Below are 17,819 nucleotides of genomic sequence, written 5' to 3'. Positions count from 1 at the left end.
CTTTATTTACCAAGTACATCTCCACTCAAACAGTGTGGCCATGGTCTTTATGCTAGTTTGTGCTCATTAGTTATATTATAAAGGCATCAAGTCTGAATTCAACACTTGTAAAATAAAAATAAAAACAAATTCTTGGAGCCCTTGGTGATCCGTGTGATAGTATCACCAGCATGAGGCTTTTATGTTCATCCAAGGACAAGACATTGTTAGTATCATGACAACACCACAGCTAAATTGTTCTGTCACTCTTGAAAAAAAAAAACACCCATATCCTCGTGGGACAAAATAGAGCTCCCAACTAACCGCAAAAAAAGAAAACCAGAAGCGTGGCTTGTGCCAAGCGGTGACGAGCCCCCTTGCCATATGGCTCGATACAGGTGTCGTCAACCCTACCTGACACCGCACACATGTAGGGTTTCGGTGATTGGCGGCATATGCCGATCACATGTGTCGTATCCCCGGCCGGGAAGCCTTTGGCTACTTTCTTGTGTCATTTCCTCGTTCACCACATCCAAGACCGGAGGCATCGACCCGTCGGGCTTCACGGTGATACTTTATCATCATCACTTTCCTGAGTTTTGCAAAGAAACAACATTGAATGGTATCATCTTACATGTAGGGCAAACACTGAAGTACAACTAACAAGGATTACATCGTCAAAGCGGTAAAAGAATACTCAGCGTTTTACGTGGTATCTACAGTGAAAGAGCCGAAAAAGAAATCACTTTGCGTTTTGTTTGCATCTTACGGGACAAAAGTGAATCAAGTATGCAAATGTTTTTTTGTTTTTTTTCCAATCAAATCATCTCCACATAGAAAAAATGCCATAAAAATGAAGCTGAAATGAGAGCGAGCGGAAAAAGAAGGGTCCACAAAGAGCACGGAGAGAGACGGCGGCGTTCTAATCAAAGAGAAATTGTCTCATTTTAAAGCTTTTTTTGTCTTTGCTTTTTAACGCACTATTAGCACATGTCACCGATGAGGATTGGGAAGCAAAAAAAAAAAAAAAAAAGTGAAAGAGCACCACCTCAGGCACTTGATAGCAACTAAATCTCCGAGTCAGCAGTATAGTATGGTCATATACAGTATACTGTATGTACCGTATGTACTGTATGTATGTACAAAAAGAAGCCATCGCTTTACAAGTCTCTTACAGCTCCCGCCGCGTAGCGACCGAGCCAATGAAGGGTTGGTCGTCTTGCGTCTAAAGCGCTCGGTCACATGACCAGCTTTCATTGACTACAACCGAACATTTTATTCCATTCCGTGTACGTGTCCAGTTCTTTTTGTGATATGCTGGGCTGGAATTTACAAAAGACATTGTCAAAGTCTTGAAAAGAGACGGGTCTCATCTGCCTGGGGTGGATGCTGGACAGGTCAGCGGCAGGAACGCCGTGGAGGGCGCCCACCACAGCCTCTTGACACAGCTGAACCACGTCCAGTCCTGAAAAGCCCTCTGTCCTCTGAACCAGTAATGACATCTCTTTGTCACTGAGACAGTAGTTGTGTTGTGAGAGCACTTGGCTGATTATCTGGTGTCGTGCCGTCCCGTCAGGTAAGGGGATGAGCAACCGCTTGGTAAAGTACCTCCTCAGGGACTCCGGGATCTCTTCAGGCTTACTGGTGGAGCAGACCACAAGAACGTGGTCCTCAGCAGAGGACAAAATACTATCCAGCTGCATGAGGAGCTCAGCCTTCAGTGGACTCACCGGGCTGTCCTCGCTGAGCTGGGCCGACAGGAGAAGGTCCACCTCGCTGATGAACACCACCGCCGGTTGGCGACACCGGGCCACCAGGAACGAAGCCTGGATGATTTTGTCCCCCTCGACCAACCACTTGGTCACCAGAGCTGAACTGCTGAGTCGCAAGAAGGCGGCCCCCAGCTGGCTGGCCATGCAGCGAGCCAACAGCGTTCTACCCGTTCCCTGAGGCCCGAATAAAAGAAGGTTACGAGGTAATGCGTGAAGTCCGCTGAACATGTCCGGCCTTAAAATGGGCCATAGCACCTCCTCCTTAATGGCCGCTTTGGCCATATCCAGTCCGGCAATGTCACTCCAGTCCACTGGAGGGCACTGCTGAAGGATTTCTTCCGTCACCATGTCCACCAGGTTGGGGTCGCTGTTCTTCAGCTGCTCCTCAGCAGCGTGGATGGACGAGGTAGGAGTGGCGACATCGGGCCCGGTCAGGGAATGAGGCAGGTGCTGTCTGTGCTCTTCGCTTGGTTCGCTCAATATGGGGGACCCGAACTTGCCGTAGGTGTCGTCCACGGAGCTTTTGGTCGAGCCGAAGGATGGCGGAGTCAGAGCCCCGCTCGAGTGTATGCTAAATTTCCGTTGCTGATCAGAAGCTAGCGTCTGTTTGGTTGTCTTGAACGCTAAAGAGGAGGCCTCGGCGGCGTTTCTGTCAAAGCCGTTGCCCCTGCTCGAGTCTGAGACGCTGCTGTCCGGGAGTCTGTACATGGGACTATGAGACGAGCGCTGGTTGTAGTTGAATTCGCCGTAGCTGGAGTCCACTTCTCCGTGCCCGCTCATGTAGAAAGCTTTCCGTTTTAACGAGTTGGCTGTGCTGCCATTCAAAGGTGCCGGGGCAATTGGCGTATGATTGTGGGACTGGTAGGTGTAGCCAGGCAGCGTGGAGGGAGGGATGGGTGTGGGGGCTGCGATGCCGGACGGCAGATAAGCAGAAGGAGGCGGGGGTGCTCCCCCGGGGCTGTAACCGGGGCCGACAGCCGTCTGAGGGGGATACCCTGTTGGAGGATAATTGTAGCTGGGAAGGTTAGGAGACCCGCCGTTGTAGCTCGGTACTAAGGTGGGGGGCGGAGGCGGTGGCGGGGGCTGCAAGAGGCCGGCGCTGTGCAAAGGAGACGGGTGCGGGGAAGCAGTCTGGCCGCCGTAGCTGGAATGCAGGTAGGAGCTGTTGTAGTTGGCAGTGTATTCCTGAGAGGGAAGGCCCGAGTGGAGCGTCGTGGCCGTGTGGCTCCCGCAGTTACTGCTGGAATAGCTCGGCTCCGACAAGCTGCTCGGCACCCCCGGGGAGCTGCCGATGCTGGCTGACGCATCCGTAGGGGGCAGGGCAGCTGTCATTCCAGCTTTGCTCACAGATATAACATCTGGAGCACAGTTCATCGGGTAAATCCCCTCCTGCCAGGGCTCGTTCTCTGACTTTCGCCCGTTCAAGAGTCCAGCGCTTCCTTCCGAGTAGGAACAGAGGAGGGCTCTTTCATTTGGGCCTTCGAGGATCCCGGAATACTTCTCAGCGTACTTCTTAAGCAGATTGGAGGCAGTCAGCGCAGAGATATCATCGTTTGCCCACGCATACTGGTACGTTCGCTGTAAGTGCCCCCGGTAGGCCTCTACTTTGTGCGCCGGCGAGCGGGTGGTGGATGAGATGTCAAAGTGTTGCTCTGCCCATTGTGTGTGCTCTGGGGTCCACTGCATCTTTAGACCTGGGTGTTATACATAAGACATAACACATGTCAGAATAGCTGTTCCACTCTCTCGCTCACTGATCTCATGTTCATCAACATGTCTATGCTGCTGGATGCTTTTCCATATGCCAAAAACTCATATTTATCATATTGGAATGCTCTCTAAGGTGCATACACGGCATAGGCATACACACATGAAATGTACACACACATACATTGTTTTGTACAAAATGGAACATAATGAGAATATTAAACATTGTTGTCCAGCGAAGAGCATACATCATTAAATATGATGATTTTTAAAATATATCTATTACTTTTTCTTTGAAAAGGATGACAATGCCAACGGTCCTAGACACATAGACACATAGATACATAGACATATAGACATATAGACACAAGGACACAAGGACACATGGACACATGGACACATGGACACATGGACACATGGACACACACATATAGACATATAGACATAGACTATATAGACTTTTTTTGTTTACAGCGACTACAAAACCTCATCATTTCCATACATTTAAAATAACATACCTTTAAAATACAGGAAGTGTGCAAATGTACTGCAATTGATGTGAATTGTACCACGTGATGTATTCCAATGTATCTTGTAGGCATGTTCAAAATACATGCCAAACAATAACACAATCGTATTTTGGAGACACGCCCCTTTTTGCACATTTGGGACAAACCTTTGCGCCGTTAAAATTCCATTTAATGTTGCTTTATTATCGCTCTTTCACGTTCTACATGTATTTTCCTACGGTGGGCGAGTGGTTAGCACACAGGCCTCAAAGCTAGGAGACCCGAGTTCAATTCCACCCCGTGTGGAGTTTGCATGTTCTTCCAGTGCATGCACGGGTTTTCTGCGGGTACTCCGGTTTCCTCCCACATTCCAAAAACATGCTAGGTTAATTAGCGACTCCAAATTGTCCATAGGTATGAATGTGAGTGTGAATGGTTGTTTGTCTATATGTGCCCTGTGATTGGCTGGCCACCAGTCCAGGGTGTACCCCGCCTCTTGCCCAAAGACAGCTGGGATAGGCTCCAGCATCCCCCACGACCCTCGTGAGGATAAGCGGTAGAAAATGAATGAATAAAAAAACGGCATTGACTTCAATACAGTTGAATATACTGTATACATATTTCATATAATGTATTGCTTTCCAGATGCAAACACCTTTTGAAATGTTTGTCAAGCCCTTTGATGCGAATCGAAAATAGGTAAGCAAGTGAGTCACATGCTTTTTCAGACATTTCATGGCGTGTCTTTCCACCTGCAAACGATTGGCTGGTGGAGATCACGTGGTTGAACTGCCCCGCCCCCCCTTCCAAATACGCTTCCTTGTCCCGTGAAGGCTGGAATGTGGCCGCTTTCCCATGCGGCGAACAAGCAAGAAAGCCGCGAGTAAGAAGATGCAGCGATGAGGATGTGAGACACAGCAACGCGCTGTAATCCACCCGACACACACCACAATGACATGGCGGGTCAGTCCATAATCCAACTCTCATCTGAGGCCTTCGCAGACACTTTCAAATCTGCTTGAAGGAGCGCAGCAAAGCAATCTTCCTTGGCAGCGCTCCGTTGCTTTCATCACACAAACCCCTCAGCCCAGCAGGAATTACATCCACATCAAGTCTGCCCATTGCTTCCCATCCACGGCCGGGCGGGGAAAGAAAAAAAAACACATGCTTGACTGCCGCCGTCTCTCCGCCTCTTCAGCCTTGAGATGTGAACGACAGCAACATGGCGTTCAACAGCAACGTCCGGCCGCAAATAAATGTTTTCATACGCTTTTTCCTTTTCTTTGGGATTAACCAATCATGTGCGCCCTTAAACAATGTTCAATAGACTGCAACCCAACACTGACACATTGTGCTCTACTAACTGCATCTATGCAACAATATGTGAATCTATGCTTACTGTATCTATGCAGGAGTATGTGTCTAATATTGTATGCACGATTGTGTTATTTCCAAATGCAATAATCACAGCAGGCATTGCCGTGCTAGACATCAGTATTGCACTATTTGTACTGCGTCCATTCATGTGATGTAAGAAGCAGCGGGTGTATTTATTGTCAGGAAAGAATAAGGAATGATTCCCTCCCCGTCATTGGCCCACCCACCACACCAGGAGCTAATTAGCAGGATTACGCTGCACTAATTGTGTTCATTTACAAGGTTTTAGTCAAAGAGATCCATGCTATATGGCTTACATGCTTGTCAAGCATCCAAGCTAATGATGAAGGAGGGGGGGGGGCGGGGGAGGTGCCCAAGGCAAGAAAGCCTGGCAGCAAGCAAAAGCCACAAATGCTCATGGAAAAATCATATGCACACAAATCACAAGGGTTTGGTTTGGGAAGATATATCCTATATACGTATATCTTGTTATAAGACTGTACATTTTTTGTAAAAGATATACATTTTTTACAAGCCTTTTTTTTTGTTAAAAAAACCCCAAATAGATGACATTTTGCATATGAGCAACATTGTTGAAGTGACTGTTGTCATGGAGAGCAACTATAAGCTGATAAGAGCTTCTCCTTGTCTGAATAACCTAAAATCAGAACATTTCTGCCATCATCCACTTGCAGTGAAGTTGTTCTGTTCTCAGCTGACTCTTGACAGATAATTTATATGAATTGATATGCGCGCACACACACACATGCACACACACACACACACACACACACGTGTTTGTGAAGGCATTTATCATCATTGTGAAGTGTCCCTACATCATACAATAGATGTAGATGCATGTGGAAATTAGCTAAAATGCTAAATGCTGTTAGCATGCCAACATCAAAATTGCAGAGGATGTCTCATAGTGTCCCCACATCATCCCATGTGTGTTTGTAATTAGACATTCTGGGAAATTAGCTAAAATGCTAACATGCTAACAGTTAGCATGCTAGCACATAGCAAAATAGCACGCTGTACAAAAAGTGACCGGGCAGTTCTATAGTGTCCGGAAATGTGCCACAGCTGTATATCCATGTGGAAATTAGCTAAAATGCTAACATATTAACGGTTAATATGCTAACACTTAGCAAGATAGCACTCTATACAGAAAGTGCCCAGGCAGGTCTCGAGTGTTCCTACATCGTGGCATGCCTGTATTTGCATTTAGACATATGGAAATTAATTAAAATGCTAACATGCTAACAGTTAGCATGCTAGCACATATCAAAATAGCACGCTGTACAAAAAGTGACCAAGAAGTTCTATAGTGTCCGGAACTGTGCCACAGCTGTATATCCATGTGGAAATTAGCTAAAATGCTAACATATTAACGGTTAATATGCTAACACTTAGCAAGATAGCACTCTATACAGAAAGTGCCCAGGCAGGTCTCGAGTGTTCCTACATCGTGGCATGCCTGTATTTGCATTTAGACATATGGAAATTAATTAAAATGCTAACATGCTAACAGTTAGCATGCTAGCACATATCAAAATAGCACGCTGTACAAAAAGTGACCGGGCAGTTCTATAGTGTCTAGAACTGTGCCACAGCTGTATATCCATGTGGAAATTAGCTAAAATGCTAAGTGTCAGCATGCTAACATCAAGAGTCCCAAGGCTGTGCTACAATGTCCCGACATCATGCCGTGTCTGTTTGCATTTAGACATGCGTAACTGAACTAAAATGGTACAATGCTAAGAGTTAGCATGCTAACACAGTACCAGTAGAAGGCACATCCTCACATGCTTTCCTGCAGCACGGGTGTGAGTAGAGAGCATCGGTGATGGATTTGGAGCAAAGGCTTCATTAACACTCCAGCCACATTTGGTCAATAGCAAAATTGCACGGGTGCTTATTGAGTGTGATTGGGTGTTATTGTTAATGGCCTGTGAACAATGTGCCACTTAAGGCAATCAAGGAGGCGCTCCTTGCAGAGTGTACTTCATGTCATCCACGTGGAGATTTGCACATCATCCAAGATGATTACCTGACGCCGCTAACACGCCATGTAGGAGACACGCGCCACACAAAGGAATTTGATTTGCGGAGGAGGAAGATCATATTTGATATTTGATATTGAATGAATACATTGACACTGAGGAATATATTTCATGTCAAGGTGCATGAGAGTGAAACGACTTCATTAAATACCATTCTCTTCATTATCAGCTCCACTTTTTCCACAGACAATCTCATTCATTTTAGAAGATAAAAGATCAATTGATACCCATAGCAAATGTTCTTCAAAGATTTTTATTGTTGGAAAATGATTCAGGTCCTGACAGTTTAGAGCAGGGGCGTCAAACTGGTTTTCACCTCATGACATATAATTTCTTTCGTAAGAAAAGAAACAATACATCAATGAAGATCATATTTTTTAATACATGTTGTATACATGTATTTTTTACATGTGTACTTTTAATGAAAAAAATACAAATACACTACAAGGTCCTCAAGGTCCTGGGTTTTGGCAGTGAAAAAAAAGTACAAAGAAATTGAAAAAAGTGTAAAAAGGTAATTACAAAATATTTAGTGATGTTTCAATACTACCTTCTCGTCGTACAACACCATTCAAAGCACTTCCGACTTATTCCCTCCAACCTGACGGTACTCCCACCCCGAATGTTTGGAAAAGGCCTCCGTATGACCCCCCCAGGCCCCTCCCACCAGGACAAGACCAAACCCCACTAAACCATCCATGAAGAAAAGAACATAAGAACATATCATTCTGCTGCAACCTTGATTGGAAAAACTGTAAAAACAAATCTACCCAGCGAATTTTCAATCTTCTAGCAACAATAAACATGTACCTTACCCTTTAATATGATGTTTGGGTTTTGAATTTTTCGGTAAAATTTTAGTCATGGGCAACATTTTTTAATGTCCTCTTTAATGTATATTCATTTCATTTAGTTAAAACCCATATATATGATTATTGTGGTCAATTTAAAGCAATTTTGATATTTCATTTTAAGTAAGGCAACATTTGCATAACAATTAACAATGCACATAATGGGATACACATATTTACACTATATAACTATGCAGTGAGCGTGTAGTAACAGGTACCTTCAAGGCAACATGATTCATGGTACATGAAGTATATCAGGATGCCGATCATATGTCAACTATCCATTTACCATTTTAGATAAGACTCTGCATGGAAATATTATGAATCATTTTGCACAGATTTTTTTTTTTTTGCAACAGTAAAAAAATGTTTGTGTCACTGGTCAAATAAAAATGGATGAACAAAGGTAAAAAAATATATATATAAATAAAATATAAATATTATGCTGAAATGCTACCCCCATGACGTCTGTTTTAACAAAATGGTGGAATTGGCCAATAAAAAGGTCATTTCCTGTTGAATGTGGAATCCGGCGGAAAGTGACTGTCATTGTTTGATTGTTGATAATAAACGGCGATCGGAAACACGGGCAAAAGTTGTCAAAAACCTGACGACACTCAGCAGTTGGGGGGGGGTGGGGTGGGGGGCTGTGGACGACATGTGCGTTTGTTTTGGTTCCCTGCTCGTTTTAACCGACGACAGACATGAAGTGAACTCTTTGCCACATACTGTCTAATCATGTAAACAAAACAAGCGGGTCATAATAAAAGTGATCAAAAGATGCGTGACTCCGCCTTCCTTAACCCGAGTGCGCGGCGGACGTGTACACGTTGCCACGTCCATGCATTAGAGACATCCCATTAGAAACGTTAGCCAAGCTCCATGCCTTTCTGAGGTAGCAGCCGCTGTTGTACTGCATCAGTAAACGGAAGGATGTTTGCATTAATTAACAGACATTTCCTTCAAAGGTTAAAACAGAAGTGATAAAAAACTTAAAGGAAAGAAATTCTACGTGATGACTTTGTGTGGGGCTTGCATGGGAACCTTTGTTCATCAACCACAGGTTCCTTTCATTCCATGCAACCTGTGGAATGGTGGCACATAGCCTGCGGCTGCGAGATCACCTTGCAGCCATCAGCATCCGCATTCACTTCAAGACGACGTTCCCAGGAAAAGAATGCATGAAAATGGAATGGTTCATATTTTTATGATGGTAACGTTTATGGGGTAATAATTATTATGGTTTTTATTTAGTTTTTTTTTTTGCTTGTTAATGTTGGTTAATCTTTGAAAAAACTAATTGATTTCTTATGATCATTGCTGTTGTTCTGGTTGTTAATTATTATTATTCATATTTATTTTTGGTATTTGTGTGACTTCTCTTTTTCATTGTATTGTGTGGAATTGGACCTTTTGGGTTTTGTGGAGCTGAACTATATTATTTCCTTTGTTCGTTTAATAAATCAATTGTTTTAGGATGGCCACAGTTTGACCCTGGCACGGACGCTTTTCATTTGGTGTTTGGCTTCTTATTGCGCTTGTACGGCAGGTGGGAATGTTGGAATAGGACTTGTGTCCGTATACGTCATAAAGCATGTGGAGAAAAACACAATCTATCTGCAGGGTTTGTTGCCGTTGCTTTCATAGTGTAGCGCGCACGCGCGGGGGTGCAAACGACACCTCGGACACGGCGATGGCATGGCGATACGCGACGCGGCGGCGTTTAATTTCAGGTTCAGTGATCAGCATCCATGAAACACAAATGTTGACCTTTTTGGGAACTATTAATCTGCCAGCCAGGCCCGTTTTTAAGCAAACAAGAGCAGGCCTCCACTCTGTCCATCCAATTTCCCAGTGTGTAAATTGGACCGCCGCTTGCACAATTCTCTATTCATTACAGTGCGGCTGAAAGGAAGCACCGAGGTGGCAGAGCCGTTTTCTTTTCCTTTTTCTCTCTCCCTCTGTCCCTCTATGTGTGTGTGTGTGGGAGAGTGCGGGCATAAAGAGCTGGACTTTCCTTCCTCTTTTTTGGCTTGGAGGGGGAGGGGAGGAGCGGGGGTGATGTGGGGGAGGGAAAGCTGTCATAATTGAAACGTGGCCTAATCAGAGTCATTACCATTTTTACCAATTTGCGCCACCCAAGATGCTTATTAGGTAACTGTGTTTAATAAGCGCCTCTTTAGAAAACTAACTGTAATGAGCTCTTTCAAGTCAGACTGCACTGCAAGCCAGGCCAAGGCAGGGAATCACACACACACACTTCACATTTAGCAGCACACAATGTCATTATTAAGCTGCACAAACTCTTTCCATCCAGCACACAATGGCCCCCACTGAGCCGTAGACATGCTGAAAAGTATTTCTAATTACTGATCATTACTCGACTTGGATATTTATCTGTGGATGTAAACATAATTATGAGAGCTTTTGCTTTCCTTGCGCACTCCTGACAGGCGTGCAAATATTGCCGACAGACAGTAATTACATGTAAAATTAAAAAAAAAAAACACAACAAATTCAAATGTACTGAAGATATTCTGAGAAAGTGCGGCGTATGAAAGGCTGTCATCGGTGTAATCCATGCCAAATATGGAGTGAAGGCGGTAATTCCATCTTGAGATAGCAGGGCAGCATTTAACCCCTCATTTGCAAAAAGACACGTCTTCCTCACTGGCAATATTTGCCATAAATTTCACAGTCTGACCAGCAGGCAGATTAATGAGCGCAGGCAATCAAGTGCATTGATCCTCAAGCACAGAGCAGCCGTAACCCGAGTAGCTGGGAACATATCCCTTTTAAGAATCACTCTCCAGCGTAATCACCATCAAATGGCCCCGCAAGATCAATTCCTCAATGAGCGACGAGCTCCCCGAATGTTCTCAACTCCTGTTTCCGTGGCTCTGCACTGCTTAGATGTATTTATACATTTCTATAGAAGAGTAGATGACGCGGTACTGCACTTCAGAGCAGCGTAAAGCCATAAAAGTGGCCACTGGGTGGCAGAAGAAGATCTACAGTGTATAAATAAAAATGATACAATAAATGAAAAGCTCAAGAGGAGTCTAGTTACATTTTCCAAACTCAATAAGCATTTCAATCCAAGCAAAAAGGTTATGAAGAAAGTGTTGGACATGTTGTTAGTTTCTTCAGTATATGCAGTACACACAGTACATACGGTACACACTTCCCGGTGGTGGTGATTATTTTAACAGCATGGCCATGTGACAGATGATCAGGTGTGGGTGACCATTATGTTCATCCCTGGCAGCCGTGTTCATGTGACCTTGCTAACGCCACTCACATGTCCTGCACTTCGCTAATTATCGTCTCTCAACCCACAGCCTACACCTAGCTTCGGCTTAGCAAACACACTAACGCCAAAGGAATCCACCAGGACCAGTACTAGAACCAGAAACAAAACTGGCATCAGTACCAGTACTAGCATCAGTATCAGTACTAGCATCAGCACCAGTCCTAGTAACAGTACTGGCATCAGTACCAGAGCTAGCACCAGTAGCAGTACTAGAACCAGGACCAGTACTAGCATCAGTACCAGTACTTGCATCAGCACCAGTCCTAGCATCAGTAACAGTACTAGCATCAGTACCAGTGCTAGCACCGGTAGCAGTAATAGAACCAGGACCAGTACTAGCATCAGTACCAGTACTAGCATCAGTATCAGTACTAGCATCAGCACCAGTCCTAGCATCAGTATCAGTACTAGCATCAGTACCAGTGCTAGCACCTGTAGCAGTACTAGCACCAGGACCAGTACTAACACCAGTAGCAGTGCTAGCACCAGGACCAGTACTAGAACCAGGACCAGTACTAGCATCAGTACCAGTACTAGCACCGGTAGCAGTACTAGCACCAGGACCAGTACTAACACCAGTAGCAGTGCTAGCACCAGGACCAGTACTAGCATCAGTACCAGTACTAGCACCGGTAGCAGTACTAGCATCAGTAGCAGTCCTAGCACCAGGACCAGTACTAGCACCAGTATCAGTCCTAGCACCACGACCAGTACTAGAACCAGTAGCAGTCCTAGCACCAAGACCAGTACTAGAACCAGTAGCAGTCCTAGCACCAGGACTAGTACTAACACCAGTAGCAGTACTAGTATCCAGGCTATGGAGCAGAGGAAGCCACCTGCTGTGGCCCAGCAAGGTGCACTGTATTCGGGCACACGCTCAGAGCAGCTGGTGTGATGCCACGGAGGTCTCTGGCACGTGGAAAATTGCAAAAGGTGGCGGATAAGGTTTTCTCTGTTCTCTGTTGACTTATCGGGATGGCATCAGAACGATCGGTCGGATAATTTTGGTTCACCCGTACTTTTCTTTTCCTTCATGAACTGAAACAGAAGCGATACTTATGAATATGAATATGCAAATTGATTATAAAATACCACCTTGGTTTTTTTGCTAGCTGTGTCCCACTTTCAGGAGAATGACCCTTTTGTCTTCCGCTTCTATTTTTTCTTCCTTTGTTGATACGACTCTTCTCCTCCGAGATGCACAACACTAGACCTTCTTAAAAGTACATCATAAACGATCTTATGATTTTGAATTCGAGGTGCTAAAAAATGCGTCAAGTGGAGTTCTCGGTGGGATGCTTTCACACACCCTTGAGGTTTGTTGGGCGCAGGTAATAGTTAGCTGCGGTGGCTAGAGGGGAACGCGTATTTCTCCATTTTCTCCTTTAATACAGTAAATCAGGAGGTTGAGAGAGTCGGTGAGCTGTCATTTCTCAGTTTCAGTGATGCTCATTAAAGCATGACTCTGCAGGCCAAGAGGCCCCTGAGGCTACGTCTCCCATTACAACACTCGGTGTGGCTAAATCCACACAAAATGCTCATACGTCTTGACGGAATACAAGTAGAAGACCAATGCGAGAGGCAGGACTCTGTGTCTGTTGTGTCTGATCGGGATGTGAGCTACAAAGTCAAGTAGTGAGGCTTTAAAGGTAGAAAAAAGGCATTTTTGCAGACCTTTGTGCTTAATCCGTCTCTCCAGGGGTGACTTCCACCCTCCAGAAGAAAAGAGGCACATGGTGACCTTGCTACACCAGGCCTCATTGACCAGTTGCGACTCGCAAACATCGTCATTCCCACACATGTACACATTTTCGGGATTTTGTGCCTAATGGGGTACACATCCAAAAAGCTCCATAAAGCTTTTATAGGGTTCTATCCATGCAGTGAGCATGTAGTACCAAGTACATTCATGATAACATGCAATACTTCCTTGCTGGGTCATTAATTTCAATTAGCGACATAGAAAGGAGCGCTACACCTCGCGTCAAAAACAAAAAGGCAGCAGCAGCAGTGGCAGCAGCTCCAATATGTAGCGTTGCCTTTGGCCAGTGGCCTGAGGCATGGAGAACGAGGCGGCTCAGGCTCTGCTCACACTGCAGGGTATGATGACCAATGGGGATTTGTTTGTTCCAATCTGATTTTCTTATGAGGTGCTTCACATTACCAAAAGAAAAAAATGTGACCACTTAATGTGAATGCAAAGTGTCCGAGAGGTGACGTGCATGTGTTGTGTTACCCTCCTTAACGCCTTTGTGGCAATTTCAAAGTAGTACAAGTAGTAGAAGTATGATACCTCATTTTACAGCATCCATAACATGTACTTTGACTGGCGTAATGTACTTAGAAAATAGCGTATTCCACACCCAGTTTTAATAACAGCCAATCAAGGATGGCGTCACAATGTCAATGTCGACGTATTTTTATAAACCACAACATCGAATCCGGGCGGCACGGTGATCTAGTGGTTAGCACGCAGACCTCACTGCTAGGAGACCAGGGTTCAATTTCACCCTCGGGCATCTCTGTGTGGAGTTTGCATGTTCTCCCCGTGCATGCGTGGGTTTTCTCCGGGTACTCCGGTTTCCTCCCACATTCCAAAAACATGCTAGGTTAATTGGCCACTCCAAATTGTCCATAGGTAGGAATGTGAGTGTGAATGGTTGTTTGTCTATATGTGCCCTGTGATTGGCTGGCGACCAGTGCAGGGTGTACCCCGCCTCTCGCCCGAAGACAGCTGGGATAGGCTCCAGCGAGCTCCAGTGAGGAAAAAGCGGTAGAAAATGAATGAATGAATGAACATCCAATCCCAACAACATATTTATATGACTTTTACGGTTCTTTGCCCAGAAGGCAAAAAGAGGCGATGACCCACCCCCGCACTAATGTATTTCACTTCAGAGCAATTTGAAGCAATAAAAACGGCCACAAGGTGGCAGAATTACCTTTTATAAGAAGGCAGTGATCTTGTGGACGGAAGAATCCCACACAACAGGAAGTGAACGAGCGTAGAGTAGTGTAGCGTGCAGGTTTTTGCCTTTATCCACGCTTTATCCAAGTCTTGCAGAGTAAACCAGGCCTTCCCATGCCGTATACAGTATATATATATATATATATATATATACTGTATGTGACCTGACTGTTCAGACTGCAGTACATCGGATACGTGTCAGATTTATGTCTCTATTAGAGAAGCACGGTAACTCTGTAGCCACAAGCTGGAATGAATATAGATTAGAAATGGAGAAAGAAGAGATCTGCAATTAAATGTGATTAATCCTGTGTTAACTACGGACAATTAATCGCCTCAAATATTTTAATCCATTGATGTGTTTTATATATATATTATATATATTTATAGATAAAGGCACTATTTGTGCTCTATACCTGATATAACGTGAATGATTACTACTGTGTTGGATGAATAATGTTTTTTGTTTTGTTTTCCACAAATATGTAGCCTTCCTCCCTAAGTAGGAAGTTCCCAAAATACTACAAGTATGACATGTTATGCTGAATGTACCTGTTCCACGCTCACAGCATGGATAGAAAAGCATAAACCTAGTTGGAGCTTTTTGGAGCTGTTTTAATAGGTGTGTTCTATTAAGTGCATTAATTAGCTGGCTGTTTTTGTATTTTTTTATTAAAGCACAGAAAGAGATCATGTGTTCATGTCTCACATAAGGAATGTAGATGATGGACAAAATTTCACAAAGTGAAATGTAAACAGTGAGGAAAACACTTGACTGTATTTCGGGGGCTTCTGTTCCTTTTAGTAGGTGCTGACGTTGACTGTAATGAAGGTGTTTAATGGCGGCACGCGGCGGTACAAAGCAACAATGAACATGTTATCTTGTTCACTGATCCCATCCCTACCATTCCTTTTTATAGCCACGTTAACCTGGTTAGGATACTGTAAAAGAAGCTCATCCTTCACGCTGTGATCTCAGGACGTACGTCTGGCTGATAAAAAATGTTTTCACAGCCTCTCCCATTACCTCAACCTTCATGTTTCCAAGGCCGGCTTTATAGCATCCAAGGACTGTAGCGTGTACTGCACACACCGGGAGTGCATCCATCCATACATGAAGCCACAAAAGGATTATCTCCGCAATGCTAAACCACATAACTGATCTGCACTGGAAAATCAGCAAAACGTTGCAACGGCCAGCGGAAGCCTTCTCAAACATTTCTCGTCTCAAAGACTGAAAGGAGGTCACTCATCCAACAAAAGGTGAAATGAGACAAGTGAAGCAATCTTGAGTCAATATGACACTGAAATCTCTGGGCTATATTGTAATCAAGTCAAGTCGGGAAAAGCAGAAAGCTCGGACACGGAAAAGGCAGCAGACGGAATTCACTGATGACAAGTTCAGCTTGGGATGAGGATGCCGTGAAGCCTTTTATGCAGATGTTATGATGCAATGTTGTTATGCAAATGAAAACGCTTGACAAGCGGGTGGGCTGGCCAGGTGTGTTTTGTTGCCATTTATGTTGCTGCCTTGCTCATTATTCATATTCATCTTCATACAGGGGGGCATTTGGCATCTTTTTCCTAACCTCTACTACGTTATCTTGCATTGAGGTCTCACTCTGTTTGCCGTTGTTCTGTGAGGCGTGCTTTTCTGCCGAGAGAAACAGACACGCATGCACACGGCGATATATGGAGGCCGGCAAAATGATGCGCTTCATTTTCATGTACTGTGTGATTCATTCATTTATTTATCATCGCATGAGAAATCTTGTCTTGTTTTCATCTCATTTCATCGCATTAAAAGCCCCGAGTGATCATAAATGCAACACTTATAGGAATCTGATAATATTCATTTTAATATTACGTACAACACTGTGTTATAGGAATATAATTCTTTGATATATGAATGTGATATTAGTAATAATAAATACAACACTGCTAATAGTTAGTTAATAGTTAATAGTCATTCTTCATTATCATGTCAGTAATAGGACTGTGATATTAGTAATATGAATGTGATATTAGTAATACTTAATGATATCAATAATAAGAATGTGTTCTTATTATGATACATTCTTGTTTCTTGTCATTCTTCATTCGTGTCATTAGTCATTCTTTGTTATGATATCAGTAATAGGAATGCCCTACTCATCATTCTTTATGATATCAGTAATAGGAATGTGATATTAGTAATACTTTATGATATCAGTAATAAGAATGTGTCATTCTTATTATGATACATTCTTGTTCTTGTCATTCTTCATTCTTGTCATTAGTCATTCTTTGTTATGATATCAGTAATAGGAATGCCCTACTCATCATTCTTTATGATATCAGTAATAGAAATGTGATATTAGTAATACTTTATGATATCAGTAATAGGAATGTGATACTAGTCATTCTTTTTTGTGATATCAGTAATAGGAATGTGATACTAGTCATTCTTTGCTGTGATATCAGTAATAGGAACATGATATTAGCAAAAAGAAATAGAACAAAGTCAAAGCAATCCTCCAACAGGTGATATTACGCTGGCGATGTGTGGAACCTCGGTACAGTTCCTTGAATGGCGGGGAGGAAGGCTTTGAAGGAGATGTCAAAGTATCAATTAGAAAGCTGTGAGCTGAGGACGAGGATGGGAGCCTTCAAAGGGGGAAGTGAAAGGGAAACAAAAAAGAAGGGAAATGAGGGCTGAGTATTTCTTGAAAGGTACAATAGAAGGAAGTGTTAACTTTAGTCAAATGATAGAAAGACATCAGCTTCAACGCGTCCAATGGCGTCTTTTAGCAATGCTTTCATATCAGCACCAGCTGGGGCTAGACCTCCACCAAGGCCAAACTATTCCCATTACGAGGATGATGATGATGTCATCGCGTATCAATGGAACAACAATCTTCTGGTTGTGTTGTGTTGTGTTAGGAGTGAGAAGATGCGGCGTGATAAGATGACATCTTCCCTGATGCTAAATAATTTTGGCACGCAAACACTAGGAAGTAAAACTCACTTGTTCAAAAGGTCACTTTGATATTGATGCAAAATAAGCAAACACAAAATCCCAGTCACATGACTTGCAGCTCTTACTTCACTTCTAACCCCGTCTGCTTTAATTGCAAAGGAACAGAGACTGCAGAGGTTGTCAAGGTTAAAAATACCAATAATCATACAATATTTCCTTCTAATTTGCATATTAACTTGTATTGATCTTCTTTGCTGGAATTAAGCGCTGATCCGTGTTGGGATATGAACTCCTTGGGAATCTTTTTAAGAAAATAAT

General features: G+C 43.7%; 1 protein-coding gene across 4 annotated transcripts in view; it reads right to left on the bottom strand.

Moving 5' to 3' along the window:
• Window positions 1–460: 460 nt before the first annotated feature.
• Window positions 461–17,819, bottom strand: part of fign (fidgetin) — a 73,202-nt gene continuing 55,843 nt past the window's right edge. For all 4 annotated transcript variants that reach the window (XM_058081884.2, XM_058081887.2, XM_058081885.2 and 1 more), the window contains one exon: window positions 461–3,445. In XM_058081884.2, coding sequence (XP_057937867.2) covers window positions 1,233–3,445 — 2,213 coding nt within the window. In that variant the 3' untranslated portion in view covers window positions 461–1,232. The remainder of the gene's footprint in view (window positions 3,446–17,819) is intronic.

This window comes from Doryrhamphus excisus, linkage group LG12, assembly GCF_037039965.1.
Source record: "Doryrhamphus excisus strain RoL-2023G ecotype Guam linkage group LG12, RoL_Dexc_Guam_v1.1, whole genome shotgun sequence".
NCBI classification, from domain to species: Eukaryota; Metazoa; Chordata; class Actinopteri; order Syngnathiformes; family Syngnathidae; genus Doryrhamphus; species Doryrhamphus excisus.
The sequence above is the reverse complement of the archived record's forward strand: the minus strand, read 5'-3'. Positions and strand labels throughout refer to the sequence as shown.